This window comes from Bufo gargarizans, chromosome 5 (assembly GCF_014858855.1).
Source record: "Bufo gargarizans isolate SCDJY-AF-19 chromosome 5, ASM1485885v1, whole genome shotgun sequence".
Taxonomy (NCBI): domain Eukaryota; kingdom Metazoa; phylum Chordata; class Amphibia; order Anura; family Bufonidae; genus Bufo; species Bufo gargarizans.
The window spans coordinates 451,792,043-451,814,887 of NC_058084.1; the positions used below are offsets into that span (position 1 = coordinate 451,792,043).

A 22,845-nucleotide genomic window follows, 5' to 3' on the forward strand; every position below is an offset into this window, starting at 1 on the left:
GACGGTTCATGACATTATCCGGCTATGCCAGATACGGTGAATTCGGGCAGGCTGTTCCTGATGCCTAATTTCTGAAAGCAAATATGAACATGCCCCCAGCTAAAAATGGACAACCACCGCAGTTTCCAGCGTTCAGACACTGCGCCAAAACAGGACGCGGCCTTTTTGGTGCAGAACCAGAGCAAAAAAAGGTTGTGTACGGGGCCTTATGCTGATGTCACACACCGCCAGAAGTGGATCCAGCAGGAGACGGGTAGGTCCTTCCTTTACATTTCGCTATTTTGTTGGTTGCTTCACCTGCCCCCAAAAGTTGAAGAAAACGTGATCAAAAAGTCATGTACACCCCAAAATATTATCAGTAAAAAATACAGAAAATCCTGCAAAAAAATTGCCCTCATGCAGCTCCATAGACCTAAATATAAAAAAGTTATGGGGGTCATAATATGGCAATGAAAAGCAAAGTTTTTCAGAGTTTTTTTTTTTTATATTAAAGCTAAACTATAAAACACTATAAATGTGGTACGACCCAGGAATAGTTTTTCCAGCCTCCAGCTACATTGTACGCCATAATAAATAATGCCTTTAGAAAGTACAACTTATCCCACAAAAAAAAAAAAAAAAAATTATAATAAGTTATGGCTCGGGAAGGCAGGAAGTGAAAAATGAAAACTAAAAATGTTTTTTGAGTTTGTAAAATTATGCAAAACTCATGTGCACGTTTAAAACACGCATTGGATTCTTGTCTCTAAATTGCAAGATAAAAGCACAGTGTGAACACAGTCTTAACCCTTCGCTGCCCCAACACCCCCACGTCCACACTCCAGGTGCAAAGGAAATAATAACTAGGGACGAGCGAATCCCGAGAAATAACTGGTGGAGGCTTTTATTTTATTTTTTGTGACTCTGAAAAAAAATTCATGCCCATCTCTGCCCAGTTCTTCTGCCTGCCCATCACACTGCAGGGAAGCCGCACGAGGCTGGGAGTCCGGTCGCTATGGCAACGGCTGTTGTTTGTGTTGCCGAGCAGGACTCCCGGGAAGGAGCCGCACAGAGCGCAGGCGGCAGCCCCTTCCTCACCTCTCCAGCCATGCCGGCCGCTCAGGAGGTCGCAGCCGCCCGGGCACCGGTGCGAGCCAACAGCATCACCCTGAACGAAGCACCGAAGTCAGAAAACAGCAAACACAACGGACGCCCGGTGGTGAGGCTGCTGGTGACGGGCACTGACCTGGCGCAGAAAGAGGTACGTTGTCATGACACCCCCCAGCCGGCGGGCGGCGCTGCTCCTTGCATTATACAGGCGCCCGCTTCTAAATGGTCAACTCTTTCTGCAGCCTAGTGTATAGACCGCAACTAGTGTGGGAGCGGGGCCCTGGCGTCTGTTACCATAGAAATCTGGGTGTCAGGGCTGGAGGGATCTCTAGTGTTGGTGCTGAGAACTGATACTAGAGGTGAATTACTGTGGAACAGAGATGTCCGCACCCCTGTGCTTTGGCGGCCATTTTTGTTAAGCCTACTCACTCATCCCAGTGGGTTGCTATTTTTAATTGGTGTTTTTAAGGTACTTTCACACTAGCGTTTTTCTTTTCCGGTATTAAGTTCAGTCACAGGAGCTCAATACCGGAAAAAAACGGATCAGTTTTATCCTAATGCATTCTAAATGGTGAGCATTCCGTTCAGTATCTATCAGGATTAGTGTTGAGCGAACTTGTGTTTTAAGTTTGGCGTCTAAAGTTCGGGTTATCGAAGAACCGCATTATGGATTCCGCTACCACGGACCATAACGGAATTTAGAATCCATAACGCGATTCTTCGATAACCCGAACCTGAACTTTAGACGCCAAACTTAAAACACAAGTTCGCTCAACACTAATCAGGATGCATCAGTTCAGTTCCTCTTATGTTTTTTGTCCGGAGAAAATTTTTCATTGAAATGTATTAGTGCCACATTGACGGATCCGTTCCGGTCTGCGCATGCGCAGACCTTTAAATCAGTAAAAAAAAACAGATCAGTTTTTCCGGATGACACTGGAGAGACGGATCCGGTATTTCAATGCATTTGTCAGACGGATCCACATACGGATCCATCTGACAAATGCCATCAGTTTGCGTCTGGATTGCCGGCGACGGAACTGCCTGCCGGAATCCTCTGCCACAAGTGTGAAAGTACCCTATCCTAAAGGCAGTAGCTGATAATGATTGTTAGAAGCAGAAGCTGAAACGTGGTCAGAAGCCGGTATCAGATAGTAGCGCGGTACAGAGGATCAGACAGGCCAAGGGTCAGACGGGTCCAGTAGTCGATGCGGGTGGCTAGACAAACAGGGTCAAACACAGAAGATCAGGACAGAACACCTTCTCTATTACTTTTAGTAACTCAACACTCAGGCAGCTTCCTAGGAGAGGAAGTTGCTATTTAAACTTGTCACCTCTCCCAGGGGCCATGCTGGGCAGGAAGCACGAGCCCCTGAAAGCATCAATGACAGAAAGCGGCAGGCGTACACCCCTATGGGTCGCCAGCATGAGATGGTGCACGGAGGCAGCGTGACCGGAGGAGGCGCCTGCCCCATCTGGCGGAGAAGCAGCGGGCAGCAGATGCTGGGGATATGACAGGTGAGACAGCGGGAGGTATAGCAGAAGGCCCAGTCCTAACACTTGCCAGTTGCAGATATCAACCAGAGCGTCTCCTGTGTGAAACATCAGAAAATCGGCAGCGTTGGCGCCATCTTTATAGTGTGGACATAAGCAGTATTTATGATGGATGTAAAGTTTAAAAAATCTGTCTAATTTCTTCCTTTTCTCCATTCTTGATGTTTGATTATTCTTTATGTTGTTTTTCTTTTATTTTTTCAGGCCGTTCAATTTAAACCCATGGATCTCGATCGTGTAGTCAAATTGTTTGAAGATCCGTTCTCTGTAAGTTACCGTGTGATTATACTTTCCCTTTCTTGTTTCTTTTTATTGTCAGTCCGCTGCATGGCCAGACATAGGTACGAATTACATACCGGAGGATTAGACAAGCTTGTGCGCCAGGCCTTCTCGCATACAAAGGGTGCAGCTTTTTGCACAACCTCTGTTTTGCACAAAAACGTGTGACTTTTCCCCCCTTTATGCTGCTTTTCCTAAAAAGTGGGTGGACTATGGCCAGGAGGGACATTTTGGGGCTCACAGCCTGAAGATGCAACAAATGTATAAAGAGGCATGTGCCTTTTTATAAATTTGGTGCATCTTACTGTACTGGACGACTGACGTATCTACCCCAAAGGGTATGAGGACAGTGGGGCAGATTTAGCAGTGTAATCATGACTGTTAGGCCTCATGCACACGACCGTTTTTTTTTTGCGGTCCACAAAAACGGGTTCCGTAGTTCTGTGATCCGTGTCCATTGTATTTAACTCATTGGTGGCCAGTGCGGCCCCCCCCTAATTTAAATCCCCACCCCCCCCATCATTTGTGGCAGCGGAGAGTTGCGATCGGAGTCCCAGTTTAATCGATGGGGCTCCGATCGGTTACCATGGAAACAGGGACGCTACTGCAGTCCTGGCTTCCATGGTTACTTAGCAATTTTAGAAGCATTATACTTACCTGCGCTGTCTGTGACCGGCCGGGCGCTCCTCCTACTGGTAAGTGAAAGGTCTGTGCGGCGCATTGCCCATAGCACAGACCTGTCACTTACCAGTAGGAGGAGCGCCCGGCCGGTCACAGACAGCGCAGGTAAGTATAATGCTTCTAAAATTGCTAAGTAACCATGAAAATCACGGAAAACGGAACAACGGAAACGGATGCACACAACGGTCGTGTGCATGAGGCCTTAAGATGTTGACTAGTGACCAGCGAAGCAAGCTCCGGGATGCTACATCCGAAGTCGCTTTGCTCAAAACTTCGGATTAATACTGTACAGAGATCCGTCTCCGTACAGCATTAAAATTTACAGGCTCCATTGTCATGTATTGTAGAGCAGGAACTCTGTTACACAATAAATGGTAATGATGTGAGATCCTGTGTGCGATATGCTGTCAGGCTGAGCAGCCTGACAGCAACGGGGAGCCGCATCACATCCCTCCTTCCCATTCCTGACAGTTATGGCTTATATTCTTATATTAAGAAGGTAATAAACATTGAATTATTATGTTGTTGGTCCAGATTTATTCACGTACATACAGTATATCAGCTCGATTGGTCTTTGAACAGATATTTTTAAAGGGGCTGTCTCCCTTTAGCAAATAGAACTTATCATGTAGAGCAAGTGAATCTAAGGCACTTACTAATGTATTGTGATTGTCCATATTACTTTCTTTGTTGGCCGGATTCATTTTTCCATCACATTATACACTGCTTGTTTCCATGGTGATGACCACCCTGCAATCCAGCAGCGGTCGGCCTTGCTTGCATACAGTAGGAAAAAGCAGCAGCCTATGTGAGCTCCCACGGTTCCGGCCACCAGAGAGGCCGACTCTTTTTCCTACAGTGTGCAAGCACGACCACCACTGCTGGATTGCAGGATGATCATAACCATGGAAACGAGCAGTGTATAATGTGATGGGAAAATGAATCCAGCCAGCAAAGGAGGCAATATGGAGTATCACAATACATTAGTAAGTGCCTTGTATTCACTTTCTCTACATGATAAATGCCATTTGCTGAAGTGAGATGACCCCTTTAACATTAAATAACCATATTTTGATCTTGTTTTGCAGAAAGACTTAATTGAGAGACACGTGAAGGTTTTAAAGAAAGTTGCCAAACATTACTGCAATGGCATTGTATCTTTTTTTTATAAATACTTAACGAATGCTAAACATAGAAAATGCACAAAAACGTAAAGTAATTAATTCCAGCATAAGAAATTCTGCAGACTGTTCCCTGAAGGGATGTAATAAAGCACCGAGGGGCAGATTTATCAAAACTGGTGTCAAGTAGAACTGGCTTAATTGCCCAAAGCAACCAATCAGATTCCACCTTTCATTTCCAAAGGAGCTGTAATAGTAATTTAAATTTAATGCCATGCAGGTCAATTTTCACTGCAGATTTTTTTACTCAGCGCGTGGATTTGATTTGCTTAGGCCATACATGGCGGTACCCTAAGGTTATTACCACATGTTGCAGACATTTCTATGACTGTCTCAATCCACCGGATGTGTTGAACATTTAAAGGGGTTGTCCAGCCTTGGACACAGCAACCACTGGGGTTCTCCCCTGTCTCCCTGAACAAAATAAAATAAAAAATGCACCTTTCTACGGTCCCATCTCTGCTCCATTTTTGTCCGCTTCTAGTCCCTGCAGGACCGGAAAGCGATTTGGTCCCATAACCTCTGCAGCCAATCACAGGCCTTAGCGTTCACAGCAGCTCAAACGATACATCACGGCTGTAACTTAGTGTTCAAGCCGCTGAGGCCTTTTTTTTTGGCCACAGCAGTCATGACACTAAGCCACTTCCTGGTCAGGAAGAGAGCAGCGGCGGGACCTCGGACCACTCATTATGTCTGCCCATACACAGGGAGTGCAGAAACCGGATACTTGGCGCCCTCATTCTCTGTAGCACATCCTGAGAAGCAGCAGCAGTACTGGATGACATTACTGTATACAGCTATCCTCAGGATAGGTTATCAATATCAGATCGGCGGGGGTCCGACACCTGGCACCCCTGCCAATCAGCTGTATAAGGAGTTGGCATGCACTGCCGTCTCTCATCTCTCTTCCTACTCGCTCCTGCTTTGCCATAGACAGCATCGATGAGCCGGAAGAGAGAAGGTGAGATGGCACATGCACAGTGCGCGCGCCGTCTCTTCATACAGCTGATCGGCGGGGGTTCAACACTCGGCACCCCTTCCGATCAGCTGTATAAGGAGTTGGCATGCACTGCCGTCTCTCATCTCTCTTCCTGCTCGCTGCTGCTTTGCCATAGTCAGCATCGGTGAGCTGGAAGAGAGAAGGTGAGACGGCACATGCACACTGCACGCGCCGTCTCTTCATACAGCTGATCGGCGGGGGTTTGTCATCCTAAAGATAGGTCATCAATATTACAAGCCCGGACAACCCGCTTAAATAAAATTCTTAAAATCCTGCAGTTTTCACACTGGCCAGTAAGCCTAATAATAGACTCCACTTCTTGGTTTGTACATTCATCATTATTGGCAGGATTACAATGACGGATATCACCTATAGATAGATAAGACAGGATCTGCCATTCACAATGTGTATTTGTCAGAGCTTATACACTCCCTCCCTGTAGAGGTCACAGAGCAAGCCTAGTAAAGCGCATAGGTCCCGTTCAGACTATTGTGTTTGTCGTCCATGGTGGCTGCTGTCAATGATATCTATAAATGCTGTTAATAACAGCTCAGGCAATATGGCCGCCTCCATATTCATGTTCAGGAAGTAGAATAAAAATAAATTTACAACCAGAAAATAAAAATAAAAAACAGATTATAAAAATGGATATCTGTCATTACCTGGTTTTAACTAGCAGCAGAAAAAAATCATAGGTGACACAATTCCTTTAAATAAGACAGTAAATCACTTACAAACAAGCTGCAGTCTCTGTGGTCTTTCTGCCTCTCTCCAGCAGCCCTTCCCCCCTTCTACCCCTCTCCATAGACTGCTATGTAATCTGATCCTCCAGTGAGCAGGCAGCCAGTCTTCACAATGCACGATAAATTGACAGTTAGTGAACGGGGGCAGGATGGGAGCCTGATAAGAATAGAAAGAAGCCTTTCTGATTAGATATATTACAAAGTTTCATATGATCACTTGTTCCATTCAACAAACAAAACAATACTTAGTGTTTTCTGCTGTAGCCATTGCTTTATAATGTACCTATTAGTGTGTATTTCTGCTAGAGCTCTAAGCCAGGCCCAGTGAGGTTTTCATATTTAGTGCACCTCAGGGCACTCTTTATAACATTTCACACTACTATGTACTTGTATTTGTGTTTTTAAAGTAATTTGGGTTTTCCTTAATGAACAAAAGCTCCTGAGAGATTTACCCCAAATCATGAAGATGTTAAACATCTCTGCCAAAAAGATAGAAGACCATAAAGATTTCATAGATCCTGTGTGTGAGGTCGTTAAGTTATTTGGGTAAGTGTGCTGGAGGCATCTACATATGCATTAAAATATGATTTATAAATGAGTGGGCTCATCTAAGATTAGAAAAAAAAGTGCCCCCTTAGTCTGTGTCTGGTATTGCTGCTGAGCTCCACCACTTGGGGAGCTGCATTAGTAGAGACAGCCCATGGACAAGTGGTGCTCTTTTGTCAAGAAAAAAAAGGTGGGGGGCCCTTTTTTTAATTTTAGAGGAACACGTTAATTCTAGAAACCAGAAGTAGCACTTTTTCTTAAAAAAACTAACATTTTTTTCCCCCCTAATGCTGGACAAGCCCAGTAAAGAAGTTATCAAGCCAATAAAAGTAAAAAAAATGTTCAGAATGGTATTGTCACGATCAATGTGGGGGGGGGGGGGGGGGACTCCACACTTAACACAGGAGGGTAGGGGAACAGTAACTGGGCCTGGAAACTAGGGAAGAAACAGGTCACCTCCTAGACAACCCTAATCCAGGCCCTGACTACCTATCAATATGAATAGACCTTGAAGGTAGGAATATTCATATGCAGGAAACCTAGGCCCTGATTTCCCTATAAGGCCCTGGAATAAGGTTAGGACCAGAGACAACCCATTCCTCCCCAGATAGACCAATGGAAGTCTCTGTCTCAGGCCCAGGTACAACAACAGGGAATATAACAAGCAAACGCGACACTTAACTTCTGTAGAGATGGACGAACAGGAACACCAGAGATGACCTCACACCAGCTTAGCCAAACCCAAATGAAGCTATCTACCGCATAGTCAGAAGGGTTTGGGCCAGACTATAAAGGGTAGAAGTGATGACCACTGAGCAACAGCTGAGAAAAGGGAAGTGGTCATTAACCCTATCAACACTAAATCTAGAGAAATCAAGGATTCTGTTAGATTCCTCCACGCTCAGCCAGTCTCCCTGATCTCCTGACACCAGTCACCTGAGGGACCGTGACAGGTATAAAATTATGAAAGCGGGAATACCTTACCGATCCTCTACCATCCTGATACTCCCCAGGTCCTCTGCAGGTCTAGGTATTTATTAATCCCTCTCCATATGAACATGTGACCACTGCAGCCAGTCAGTGTCAAGAGGGACCAGGAAGTACAAGTGCAGGTACATTCAGCTTAGAACAACTATTGACCTTCTAAAGGAAAAACCCGAGCTGGCCGAAGAAGGTGCGAGGTCCTCGACCTGCAATGTCTCCATAACCGCTGTAATAAGATTGTCCACCATAGAGGACAGTTTGGACGACTGACCCTCAGCAGAGAACAACATCCTCATCTGACCCTCTCTCCTCGGAACATGCCTATTCCATGGAGGACACGTCGGAGTGAGACTCCCTAGTAGGAGGAGGAGAGGCCGATTAAACGGGAGACACAGACACCCTTTTGGGGAGAGGATGTTCTGGCCCGTTTTGCTGGACGGCCATGACGGGCATGAGCCACTTGAGCCCCAGAGTCGGACCGGTCAGAGGACTGCCTTGCCGACAAACGCCCCAATATTTCCACAATAGATTTGTTGGTATTGGAGATATCCTGTACCATCCTTGACAGGGAACGCGCCCACTTTGGTTCTACCATAGGCTGGGCAGCAGGGGCGATCAGGTCCAGGGCTGAGCTACTGGAGCCGAACACGCAGAGCAGAGGGGATCTGACTGAGTGGATGGAAATTTCGTGCAACACGACGCACATGCATAATGCCGCACATTAATGACCGCCTTCTTCGGGGCCTGGGGTCTGGGCTCGGACATAATGGGGTAAGGATGAGGAGGGTAGGTTAAACCCTGTAGGAAGAGAAAACAGCACTTACCCAGCCTGTGTCCTTCCACACCAAATGTCCAGAGGAGCCTGTGAGCATCCCACCGCAGGTGCCAGGTAAAAACCGGATGTGGGCGGAAACAGCACTCCTCATGCAGCCTCAGCTTATGCCCCGCCCCCAAAATGACTCCAGCCCTAGTCACCCTATCCCCCCCCCCCCGCTCGCTGGAACAACCGCCGCATCCCCGGCAAAACCAAGATGCCGGCCGGGGAAAAAGAAGCAGCGGGAGACCCTGCATGATTAGGCTGAAAACTAAGCCGGGGCCTCAATTAGCAGTGGCCCTGGCGGGGCCCTGGACCAGAGTCGGCGCGCCTTTTATTACAGAAACTGGAAAACGGATGCCCTGCACCATTCGAAGTCGATTCACTCATCTCTAGTCACACCAACTATTGATTGGAATCAGATTTCTCTTTTGGTCATTCACTTTCCATTTCTGAAAGCATTCTTACTTTGTAGCATTTTTTCAACATCTGCCTATTTTGCACAGTACTGTATTTCCTTCTTTTTATCTATCTATGAAAAAGATTTCTGAGAGTCAGAAAAGACACCTTCTCTCACTGACTGTCGACATACAGTACAGACCAAAAGTTTGGACACACCTTCTCATTCAAAGAGTTTTCTTTATTTTCATGACTATGAAAATTGTAGATTCACACTGAAGGCATCAAAACTATGAATTAACACATGTGGAATTATATACATAACAAAAAAGTGTGAAACAACTGAAAATATGTCATGTTCTAGGTTCTTCAAAGTAGCCACCTTTTGCTTTGATTACTGCTTTGCACACTCTTGGCATTCTCTTGATGAGCTTCAAGAGGTAGTCACCTGAAATGGTTTTCACTTCACAGGTGTGCCCTGTCAGGTTTAATAAGTGGGATTTCTTGCCTTATAAATGGGGTTGGGACCAGCAGTTGCGTTGTGGAGAAGTCAGGTGGATACACAGCTGATAGTCCTACTGAATAGACTGTTAGAATTTGTATTATGGCAAGAAAAAAGCAGCTAAGTAAAGAAAAACGAGTGGCCATCATTACTTTAAGAAATGAAGGTCAGTCAGTCCGAAAAATTGCGAAAACTTTGAAAGTAAGGGCTATTTGACCATGAAGGAGAGTGATGGGGTGCTGCGCCAGATGACCTGGCCTCCACAGTCACCGGACCTGAACCCAATCGAGATGGTTTGGGGTGAGCTGGACCGCAGAGTGAAGGCAAAAGGGCCAACAAGTGCTAAGCATCTCTGGGAACTCCTTCAAGACTGTTGGAAGACCATTTCAGGTGACTACCTCTTGAAGCTCATCAAGAGAATGCCAAGAGTGTGCAAAGCAGTAATCAAAGCAAAAGGTGGCTACTTTACTTTGAAGAACCTAGAATATGACATATTTTCAGTTGTTCCACACTTTTGTTATGTATATAGTTCCACATGTGTTAATTCATAGTTTTGATGCCTTCGGTGTGAATCTACAATTTTCATAGTCATGAAAATAAAGAAAACTCTTTGAATGAGAAGGTGTGTCCAAACTTTTGGTCTGTACTGTAAATGATTGGTTTCAATTATTATTATTTTTTTAAAAACAGTTAGGCCTCTTGCACACGACTGTATGCCCTCCGAGACATACGGTCCGTGAGTGGGCCATATGTCCCGGAGCGGCATTGATCGTGCGCACGGGAATACACAGCATTATAGATTACAATGATGCTGTGTCCACGTCGGGCCGCCCGCGGGGCTATTGTCCCCCACTCATAAGATCATATGAGTGCAGGACAATAGCCCACCTGGCGGCCTGACGTGCACAGCATCATTGTAATCTATGATGCTGTGCGCTCCCATGCGCACGATGTATGCCGCTCCGGGACATATGGCCCACTCACAGACCGTATGTCTCGGAGGGCATACAGTCGTGTGCAAGAGGCCTAAGTCAAACTGGGCTCCTGCATAGGGCTGCATGGCACAAGGGGCAGCACTGAAATAGGTGTAGAGGATGTATTTTCCTGGCTTTCTTCGTAAGCGCTTATTCGTAACCACCTGTTCACACATCATGCTGTTGAATCATTTTTGGCTGTATTTTATTTGAAAAATAACAAATAAAAAAAAAAATAATAAAAAAAAAATTCCACTAAACCGAAATAAAGATAAGCTATTGATGTGAAATAACACTCCATGTGAAGCCATCCCCCCCTAAGGCTACTTTCACACCAGTGAGACATCCGGCAGGCTGTTCCAGCATATATGCTGCAATTCGGCCTTGGCTTGTGCAGTGAGCCGGGGCGTGGTACGGTGGCCAACTATGCAGTGGGTCAGGATAGATGTATATAAGTCTATGGTTTGTTTGTGACGCCAATTGCAATGTGCGCAGGGTACTGTTGCAGGGCCCTTTAAGATGTAATAACTCACGTACCAGGTAAGGAATGCCAGAGGGGGATAGTGTCTCTGTGTAATGTCAACGGTGTCTCCCACCTGGGTACGGCTGGACTCCTGGATCCTGGCTCACTTGCAATAAAATGAGTGTTGCTAGTAGGAGTAACTGAGGAACTTTGGTAGTAAGAAATGAGATCCAGACTTGTGATATAATCCAACTTGTCTTTACTTAATGCAGCATAAATCCATACAAGTTACAGCAATAGTCTTGGGTCCCAGCAGGTATAGGCAATGTATGGCAGGGATCAATATCTCTTCTGCTTCTATACTATGTGCCTGGAGAATCTGGCAGGTATTTATCTTCTGCTCTGTCTGTCTTCTGCTTGTAATGGGCCTGACTAGCTGAGGAGGAATTTGGCTTCTCCTGGACTCTGGATATGTACTCACAGCTTGGCTCACAGGGGATGCTTCTTCCTGGAGGTGACTGCTTTTCTTGTCTTCCAGCTGAGGTTGATGGCTCAGGCTGGGAAGAGTGATCTATGGCCTCAGCCGAGACAAGGTCCTGTTCTGGGATCCCTATTTTCTAGGAGCTCCAACTAACACAACCTTCCCCCAGCAGGGGGGCTGGTACACTAACTAGAACTTCCTCTCCTCCCCACGAGGCAGGATGTGGGAACATTCCACACCTCCTCAAAGAGGGGGGAACTAGACTGGAATGAACTATTCCAGTCTAGCAATACTAAACTGGCTAAGGTCCTGCTGAACACATTGCTGCCACCTGCTGGTGTACATGGAAATTACAGCAAAAAAAAAAAAATATATATATATATATATAACAGGCTTCGCAAATGCACATAATGACAATGCAATGTTAGCTTACACAAGATGACAATATACATACACTTAACATGTTGTAGCGGGGTAACAGAGTGTAGTAACATAACTCTGGGATGTTACATTTGCAGCAACTTTTGTCCGGCTTAATCCTCTGGATAGATCATCAGCAACTGATCAGCAGGAGGTCTGACACCAGGGAGCCCCGCCGATCAGCTGTTTGAGAAGGCAGCGGCGCTGGCAGTAGTGTCGCAGCCTTCTCATTGTTTCCCGCAGACCCTGTGACGTCACGGTTAGTATCAGTGGCCTGGACGCGGTTCAGCCCGTTCACTTCAATTCTTGTGACTTCACGTGGTGTCATTCCTCTGTTATTCCTGCTAGAAGTTATGAATGAATTACCAGCAGTCTGCAACAAAGGTCTAGTTGGGCGCCACCAGTTGGCGGGGGAGTGTCCCTGCACTAGGAGCACTGATTGGATAATGACAAATTGAGTAGGGACACACCCCCAACTAGTAAACCTCCTGATCCGCCATGACACAATACATTTTTAGAACAATGCCATGTTATCGCCTTCTTGTTTCTTTTGTCCGTAGCCTTCCTTTCCTAAAAGAGAAGGTGTCAGATGAAGTCACGTTTGCGGAAACTGTTGCAGAGTCACTATCCCAGCTAGGTGAGTACTACCACTAACGCTGCTGTGATTGCACATTGCTTACCTTTATAGTAAAGGGATTGTCGCACAAAAATAATTGCACATTTTTCATACTAGCACCTGGATCTAAAGACTTTTGTAATTAAAAATATAGTAAAGATGCTAAGTTATTCAATCCACCTGTTTGTGGTTTTCCTTATTTCTTTTTCCACCTACTGTTAGAAGTTGTGACAGTTACAAGGAGAGAGCTGCAGCAGAAAGGACATGCCCCTTGGCGGTGACAGGGAGAGAGCTGCAGCAGAAAGGACACCCCCGAGGTGTAATAGGAGAGAGCTGCAGCAGAAAGGACACCCCCGAGCTGTGATAGGAGAGAGCTGCAGCAGAAAGGACACCCCCGAGCTGTGATAGGAGAGAGCTGCAGCAGAAAGGACACCCCCGAGCTGTGATAGGAGAGAGCTGCAGCAGAAAGGACACCCCCGAGCTGTGATAGGAGAGAGCTGCAGCAGAAAGGATACCCCCGAGCTGTGATAGGAGAGAGCTGCAGCAGGAAGGACACCCCTGAGCTGTGATAGGAGAGAGCTGCAGCAGAAAGGACACACCCCATGACAAGTATACACTCCCTCTGAGCTGTCAGCCTGAAATAAATCTAGCAGAGCAGTGAATGGGGAGATCTCTGGATCCATGAGAAGTACAGGGCTGGTTCTAGATTTAAAAAAAATAAATTCATGTACAAAAATAAAGTCATGTACTATGGAATGTATGATTTTCCTTTTTATATTAAAAGTGTTTTCCGCGGCCTAAAGGGGTTATCCAAGACTATACAATGCTCCCCCATATGCCAGACCCCTCACAATGAATATACTTACCTGGCTCCCGGCGCCGCTCCTGGTCCCCGCACTGCCGCAGCTGCTTCTCCCCGTGCGCGAATAGGCAAGAATAGGCATTTCTATCACAGTGTAGGCCATGTGCGGTCCACAAAATGCGGACCGCCATGTGACCGATGAATGTGATGTCACTGGCCTAGGAAAAATTGTGAGAAGGGCGCTCCGCTACTGCGAGCGCCGCTGCCTTCTCAAACAGAGGATAGCTTATCCGTATAGAAGTCTCATAAAACCCCTTTAATCGTGGCATAACCCCTTTAAGCATGTGAACGGTTGAAAGAAGAATGACTTAGGCCCCTTGCAAGTCCACATCGCAGCACTCGGCCTGACCTCCCAGCACCGACAGGATTCACATAGCATTATATTGATTTATGAAGCTATGTAAACCTTACAGTTATGGAATGTATTGTATAACACTGACAGCATTATGCCAGTGTCATCCAATACATTCCAGAACTTTAAGGGTTACATAGCATCATAAATTAATATAATGCTATGTGACTGTAACGGATCTCCTGGCACCCCGACTGGGTACTTTCGTTGATGGATGCTCCTAGTGCTTCCCGAGGGCTCCAAGCACTCCACTTGACACCGTAAGCACTGCAGACCCCACGAACCACCGCAACTTAGTTGGGGTCTCGCCGTCTCCTACCCACCCTGGACCTACGACAAGGCTCCAGTGGGTGAACCTCTCTTCCTTCAGAGAGCGATGCTGGAACAAGGAACAGGAACAGCTCTTACAAGAGCTAGGGGTTATAGCCAGGGGAGTATACAGCGTATAGCAATCCCCACATGAGACGAGGCTCTATGTTGAAGGTAAAACAGGAACTCTTTAATGAGCACACAAGCATTGCCTTTTCTACACATTTTCCAACAAGGTTACCACCCATGTGGACCTTGTTGGGAACTTAGGACATAAACATATTAGCCAATCATTTACAGTTTTACAGTTTAAACACAAAAACTATACATTTAACAAACAGAATGGCATTGCTTGTGACGCAATCAATAACACAGTAGGCATTGTCTGCGACGCAATTAACAAACACAATGGGTATTGCCTGTGATATATTTAACAAACACAATGGACTTAATCACTCCCAGGCAGAAAACACACATTTTTACCAACCACAGTAAACACCCCAAAACACCACATATCCCCATAAAAGTCACATCCCCTGATAGCCTCGATCTGGGTGAACAACCTATCCAAAAATCACCCAGGTCGGTTCAGGAGTTTCCTGGAATTCCTATTTTTGCCCCACCGTTCACATGGTCCCATGCCCAAAATAGTTCCATGCAATTGACGGCAAAACATTGCTTGGCAATTTAAGATAGCCGCCGCCACATGTTGACTCTGTTCCAATAAAAAAGTCCAAGGGGCAGAAACAGTGCCTTTAAAATCCAATATGCCCAAATAGTGTCCCAGGGGCCATAGTCACAGGGCAAGAGGCTGGCAAGCAGGCCTCTCCAACTCCCAGTGACGAAGGTGCTTTCATCACAGTGACCCCCTGCAGCGCTGGGAGGTCAGGCCGGGAGCTGCGTTGCGGACTCGCTGCGGGAGGAACGCTCACCTGCAAGGGAGCATCCTGTGCGAAGGCTAGTTTCACACTAGCGGCAGGGAGTTCCGGCGGCAGCACATGCCGAGAGGCGACCAGAAAAAAATAAATTGTGCTGCTGCCGGAACTCCGGCCCGCCGCCATTATAGTCAATAGGCCCGGAGCGGTAGTCCAGGGGCACGCGTCAAAGAAATGTTGCCGTGCATTGTGGAAGCAGATGTGGATCCACTGTGCCAGTGAACAGATTTGGCTTGGGACGCTGTCTAAGGAGCTCCTCCTGGTCTTCACCCTTTAACTCCTATACAGGGATCTGGACTCCACTGCAGAGGAACTACCAGGCTGCTACCTCTCTCCAATCTTGGTGGATTTGTGGTTGTAATTTTCTACTCATTTGAGAAACTTCTCTCAATCCCTGTGGATTAGCAGTCACTGAACAGAGACTACTCTGAGAGGTAGCAGCCTGGTAGTTCCTCTGCAGTGGAGTCCAGATCCCTGTATAGGAGTTAAAGGGTGAAGACCAGGAGGAGCTCCTTAGACAGCGTCCCAAGCCAAATCTGTTCACTGGCACAGTGGATCCGCTTCCACAATGCACGGCAACATTTCTTTGGCCACTTCAGCCAATGCAGCACACACATTTCTGTCTATGAAAGGGTTAAACAAGCATATTATATTATTCATAGTAAGTTGAACTGCAGGTTTTAATTTTTGCTTTTTTCTCCAGGTTGTCTGATGCGGGTGCCAAGTTCTCAAGTCAGAATACAGATTTGCAGTTCAGTAGCCAATTTTTACAACCCACAATCTACCCGGCTGCCAATGGACGGTAAAGCGTTTGCATTTTGATAAGTGATGTATTAATTCTGAATAATCCAGAAATTAGTATTTTAGTGTAGTTTATACCGGTTTATATATTTATTATAATATAAATGACAGGGGGACAATCCCTTGTATGTAAGGAACCATAGATGGAGCTCTAAACTACTAGTATCCAAAACGGCGCAAAAGAAATGTTTTACGGTTTACACCACTTCCCAATTTTCCCCCAACTGACAGGCGGCTGTCTATGCACATACACAGAGCAGAGAGGGGTGGGGGGGAATTATCCACTCATGAATATATTAGGGTCTTTAACATAGGGGGAAATCTACTAAGCCTGGCTTATCGTTCACTGGTCTTAGTATAACGTCTGATGGCGTACCATGTGGCAAAGTTATTAAGAGCTGCGCCCCTTAAAAATTTGGGACATTGCAGAAGGTCCATGCGCCAGAAGCTAAAGTCTACGCCAGCTAGGACCTAAAAAAAAAAAAAATCGGTCTAGGTTCTCTTAAATCTGTCGGGCCACTTAGGTCCCACACAAATGTCCCACCCATATTTTTAGAAATGTGGCGATCGCAACTTAAAAAGGGAGAACATTTGCTAATTTTTGCACAAACAAGCAAAACTGGAATAGAGGCCTTGATAAATCCCCCCTATGTTTTTGGTGTACTCATTCCGCGGCACAGCATTTTTGGTAACTAGTACTGTGAGCCTATAACTATAATATGCTTTACTTAGAAAGGAGAGCATTTTAAGGGGGTTGTCTTGGATTTTGATATTGATGTCCTATCCTCAGGAGAAGTCATCAATATCTGATCAGTGAAGGTCCGACTCCCGGCACCCCTGCCGATCAGCTCTTTGAGTAGCCTGCGCTACAGCCTCCTCATAGCTTACCAAGAACAGCGCTGCATATTGTATAGTGGCTGTGCTTGGTATTGCACCTCAGTCCTATTCACTTGAATGGGACTGAGCTGCACCTAGGCCACGGGACCGATGGACGTAATGTCACTGGCCTAGGAAGAGGCTGGAGCACTGTCACCTTTTAAAAGAGATGATCAGGGGGTTACTGGGAGTTGGACCCCCACAGATCATATATTGATGACCTATCTTGAGGATTGACCATCAGTATACATTTACCGGACAAACCCTTTAAAGGCTTTTCTTACTATTAATGACCTATCCTCGGTCCGACACCCAGCACCCCCCACCGCCGATCAGCTGTTTTGAAGAGAAAGCAGCGCTGCCTTCTCTGCTCTCTTTACTTGCTCACTGCAGCAACTGCAGTGGTGAGGAGGTGTAATTACAAGTATGGCGGCCCCATTCACTTCTATGGGACGGCTCTGTAGTATGCACTTGAACAGACAGAGCCGTCCCATAGAAGTGAATGGGGCCGCCATACTTGTAATTACACCTCCTCACCACTGCAATTGCTGCGACGAGCAGGTGAACCGAGCAGACAAGGCAGCGCTTCTTTCTCTTCAAACAGCTGATCAGCGGGGGGTGCCGGGAGTCGGACCCCTGCTGATCTGATATTGATGACCTATCCTGAGAGCAGGTCATTAATAGGAAAAAAGAGGACAATCCCTTTAAGCTGACAGATCCACCTTAAGGGCTCATTCAGATGGCCGTTGTATTTTGCGGATCTGCAAATTGCAGATCCCCAAAACATGGATGCCGGCCCATGTGCGTTCCACAATTTGCTGACCGCACATCATAGAAAATGCCTATTCTTGCCGGCAATTACGGACAAGAATAGGACATATCCTATCTTTTTTTGCGGGGCCTCGGAACGGAACTAAGGATGCACGGAGTGATGTCCGCATCTTTTGTGGCCCCATTGAAATTAATGGGTCCCCACCTGCTCCGCAAAATTGCGGAGCGGGTGCGGACCCGTTAATACGGCCGTGTAAATGGGCCCTAATTTCCACTATATCTCCATCTCCTCCTTCTGGTCTGTTGGACCGGGTTTAGCTGCTGATGATAGATATAGACATGAGCCTACATCAGTCCACTGAAAGACGTACAGAACCGTGCACGGACAGAGGTCTTCAGGCGCAGAAATAAAACACCCCTTTGGGTCCTCCTTCGTAATGTCAGCTCCAACATGGCAGATTGTCTATCAGCAGTCAGTCTACTGGAGGAAAAAAACAGGATCAATGTAAAGTTCGTTGCGGCCTCTGTAAAATCTGCAGTTGTGCACGAGTTTGATTATTCCATATGGCAAAACACAATAGCAAGTGACATCATGACTAGTATTTCCAACAAAGTTGAAATCCTGAAAGAAGCCGTCATCCGTCGGAACAAACTGTCATCGCAGCAGCTAATAAATAGGGTAAATAATATACATACGGAAACTTTCTTAACAGGTTTTCAACCAACCAATGTCACCTACAAGTTACAGATGGCTGAAGTGGGAGGCTTGGCAGAAACCCTCGTCTTATCTCTGGCGGTGGTGGAGAACAACTTACAAGAAAAGTTAGCATTGCTGAAAGTACTACAGCTCTCATCAAGCACCACCGGTATGTATAGTGCACCTATACCGGGACTGCATGCAGCCAGCCTTACCAGCTCTGTGCATTCTCCATTGCTGGCCATCACTGTACCCAGGCAGTCAGTACAGCAGACGGGCTGCCGCATGAGATCGCCGCATGCCTCTCATAGGGGCTCATCCATATGACTGTCTCTGCCTGCGTGTTGCAGCGCGGCCCATGAAGAACCCATATACAGGTGTTGTCCCATCTGGGACATTTATGGCACATCAATAGGATATGCCAGATAGGTGCGGGTCCTACCTCTGGGACCCAGTCCTGTCTCAAGAATGTGGCCCCGACACGAGCCTAGAGCACACCGTGCATGCACAACCTACTCTCTGTTCAGTGCTCAGCTAGTTTCAGAAATTCCATAGCAGCGAATGGGAAGGGTGGCCATGAATGGTTGGGCTTGCTCTCAGTTCACTTCAGGTCCCCGTTCTAGAGACAGGAGCGGGTCCTAGAGGTGGTGGGACCTGCACCCGTCATACATTTATCGCATATCCTGTGTCCGTATGCCATAACTATCCCAGATCGGAAGACTCCTTTAACTCTTCACACACCGTGGACCCTCTTTCTCTGATGTATTATTAATTGTGTCTACAAAGTTTCACTTCTTCATATTTCTTTTCATGTCAGTCTGACGTAAAAGCTCACCTTTTGGCTCAAAAGATGACCATGCTTTTAAAAGTATAATAATCCTCCAGCACTGAGGTTCTGGATTATCAAATTATATCAGATTACTGGATTTTTTTTTAAGGCATCTGCGCACAACTGTACTGTATATTCTCACCCGGGACGAGCAGTTTATAATAAAAAATAGAGATTGGCTTAAAACTAATGTATGTCATGTATCCCATTGATGACCACAGACCTCCAGTGCGGCGAGGAAAGGTGATGTGGAGGCTTTGAGGTGCTAAAGTGGTGACCTTCTCAAGGAAGTCTTGTAGGCACCAGCATGGGGACTACATACATGATTACATTAATCTACGTATTAATGTGGCAAAGCAGTGAGGGAGGGGCTGGTCACAGAAAGGAGCGGAGCTTGGGTGCAACCAGAGCACTGGGGACGCCCCCATTGCACCAAAGGTCTAATTTGCATATTTTTAAAAAAGTATCGTAACTCCGGAACGGAGAGAAATGGTGAACCACAGCTACGTGTCTATGCAAACAGTAGGATAAGGAGTGTCGCCGGGGGACTATCTTTGGCCCATTGAGTGCTGCTTGCTTGTTGTGCTCCTGGAGCATACAGATCAAGGGTGACATCAGAGAGGGAGGAAGCAATTACTTGACATTTATAAACTTTAACACCATTTATCATGCAGAGAACTGTAAGCTTATGGCCAGAGCCCAGGCTGCCTGCAGAATCTGTTCCCGTCTCAACGACTCAGATCCCTCAGGACAACTTCTTTTCCGTTCCTCGGAGATCCTGTGGAACTTACTGGAAAATGGGCCAAAGGAAGAAGTCATTAATCAGCTCAGTAACATAGAGTGCATTTAGTAAGTATTACTCCAGAATTTGCACCCCATATTATAACGCACATCAAAATGTGGACCTTGTCTTACAGTAGTCTGGAGTTTACTTATTGTGTCTCGGTATCTTATTTATTTAGCTAGGACCATAACAGGTAAAGGGGGATGTCCGGGACTTGCATATTGATATCTTCAATCCTCATCAATATCTGATTAGTGGGGTCCAATTCCATTCACCCCCTCAGATGAGCTGTTGGAAGTGCATTCAGCCCTGGCCTGGGACATGGCACTTTGTGCAGCTCAGTCCCGTTAAAGTGAATGGGATAGTGTTGCAGTACCAATTATAGCCACTGTACATGGATGGCACTGTGCTTGGTATACACTGAAGAGGGTGCAGTGATTGTCCGAAGTGCCTTAGCCCCTTCAAACAGCTGATGGATAGGGTGTCGGGAGTCGGACTCCCACCTATCATATATTGATGATGTATCCTGAGGCCATGTCATTAATATTAAAGTCTATAAAATGGTTTCCCCACTTTGTCTTCTATCACTAGGATATGTAATAGCCTTATGTCCACATAGGGGACCCAACAAACCCTGAAAATGGAGGAACTGAGGTCTCTTCTCCTTTTCTCCTGCACAGTGGATTTGCCAGCCATTTAAGGGCTAATGCACACGAGCATGTGTGCCCTGTGCTGCAGACCGCAAATAGTGGTCCTCAATGCACGGGCACTGTCCGTGTGCACGCCGTTTGCGGATGTGGAACCATTGATTTGAATTGGCCTGCAATCTGCAAGAGATGGTCCGCACCAGAAAAAGATACACAAAAGGACACGTTCTAATTTTTTGGACTGTGTGCTCTGTAGTGCTTCCGATCTGTGTCTTGAGGATGGTGGACCCATTCAGGTCAGTGGGTCCACATCCATGATATTGAGTGCATACGGCCGGTCCTCAATACAGACACATGGGGAACACACGCTCGTGTGCATGAGCCCTAAATTACTGGAAATGGCCAGGATTGCTGTTGTGCAGGAGAAAAGTGGATGCGACATTGGTTCCTGAGGTTGTCCCAGATCACTGTATGTAGCCACAAGACATAACACTGCACTTTCTTCATTCTGAGGACCAGCAGTCATAACTCCATTGATCAGGTTGTGATGTCATATTCTAGCGATGTCACGATCAGTATGGGGGACGGGGACTTCACACTAAACACAGGAGGGAAGGGGAACAGTAACTGGGCCTGGAAACTAGCAAAGGAACAGGTCACCTCCTAAACAACCCTAATCCGGACCCTAACTACCTATCAATATGAATAGACCTTGAAGGTAGGAATATTCATATGCTGGATACCTAGGCCCTAATATCCCTACAAGGCCCTGGAAAAGGTTAGGACCAGAGACAACCCATTCCTCCCCAGATGGACGAATGGAAGTCTCTGTCTCAGGCCCAGATACAAACAACAGGGAATATAACAAATACAAAACAATGAGAAAAGACAAACTTATCTGAAAGTAGAAAACTGGCCACCCCAGAAGTACCACAGAGCACAACCGACCAGCTAGTTAGAAAGCAGGAAGAAAATCTATAAACTGCACCTCCAAGAGTGAGAAGCGGCTACTTATGGGAAAGGTAAATTACCAACAAGCAACACCTGGAGCAAGGGGTGTGGCATTCACCAAAACACAGACACAACAAGATCCATGGGGAACTTGTCAATTTAACCCACGAGTTGCCAGTCTCTCCGATCTCCTGGTACCTGCCACAGGAATGTCTGTGACAAGCGATGCGCCATCACTCTGGTGGAAAAATCAGTTTAGCTAAAACAAATTCCATATTGGAGCCTCTAAACTGTATAATCCCTTTTGCAGCTTGATCACATTCATTTGCACCTTCTTTTAGTGCACTGAAAGATTCTTTCGTACGTCTGCTCACAAATGGCTCTAGACATTCTGACCGACAGCTGAGAAATGATCTTCTGGTCATTGCCACTCTGATCGCAGAGAACAGTCGTCCTCCGATGATTGTAAGTAAAACCTGCATACAAGGGCTTGCATCTTAGGACACGCCCCTTTCCATAAGAAGCACGCCTTTCTGGCTAAGCCACACCCCTTCTGAACAAATCTGAAAAAATTGGATAAACCTTATTTGTGCATCACTTTTTAGACATGTTCTAGGTGCAGACACATTAGTAGGCCCCTATTTTTGGTAAAAAGATTTTATAGGAGTTTTTGCAGTGGCACAAAAAAGAGCCCTTAGGGTCCATTCACACGTCCGTAAGTGTTTTGTGGTCCACAAATTGCAGATTTGCAAAAAACGTATACCGGCCGTGTGCGTTCCACATTTTGCGGACTACACATGGCCAGCCCTATGATAGAGATGCCTATTCTTGTCCGCGATTGCAGACAAGAATAGGACCTGCCTCTGTCTTTCTTGCGGGATGCGGACCCAAAATTACGTATCAAAATCGGATCCTGTGCATCAGTTAGGCTACTTTCACACTAGCAGTTTTTAATTTCGCTATTGAGATCCGTTCATAGGATCTCAATAGCGGATGAGAACGCTTCAGTTTTCTCCCATTCATTGTCAATGGGCACAAAACTGAACTGAACGAAACGGAGTGCACCAGAATGCATTCCGTTCCGTTTGGTTGCGCTACCTTCGCGGACAGAATAGCCAATGGGGACGGATCCATTTTCTTTGACACAATAGAAAACGGATCCGTCCTCCATTGACTTTCAATGGTGTTCATGATGGATCCGTCATGGCTATAGAAGACATAATTCAACCGTATCCGTTCATGACGGATGAAAGAGGTTGTATTATTGTAGCGGAAGCGTTTTTGCAGATCCATGACGGATCCGCA

The 22,845-nt window shown here is 46.3% G+C and overlaps 1 protein-coding gene across 1 annotated transcript in view; it reads left to right on the forward strand.

Annotated features, from left to right (window-relative positions):
- The first annotated feature begins 1,030 nt into the window (after positions 1–1,030).
- The window catches only part of CFAP69 (cilia and flagella associated protein 69), a 59,443-nt gene continuing 37,628 nt past the window's right edge, over positions 1,031–22,845 (forward strand). Inside the window, exons 1-9 of the mRNA XM_044293872.1 lie at positions 1,031–1,240; positions 2,848–2,910; positions 4,692–4,757; positions 6,964–7,073; positions 12,671–12,747; positions 15,888–15,986; positions 18,346–18,498; positions 19,833–20,007; positions 21,882–22,005. Coding sequence (XP_044149807.1) covers positions 1,088–1,240; positions 2,848–2,910; positions 4,692–4,757; positions 6,964–7,073; positions 12,671–12,747; positions 15,888–15,986; positions 18,346–18,498; positions 19,833–20,007; positions 21,882–22,005 — 1,020 coding nt within the window. The 5' untranslated portion in view covers positions 1,031–1,087. The remainder of the gene's footprint in view (positions 1,241–2,847; positions 2,911–4,691; positions 4,758–6,963; positions 7,074–12,670; positions 12,748–15,887; positions 15,987–18,345; positions 18,499–19,832; positions 20,008–21,881; positions 22,006–22,845) is intronic.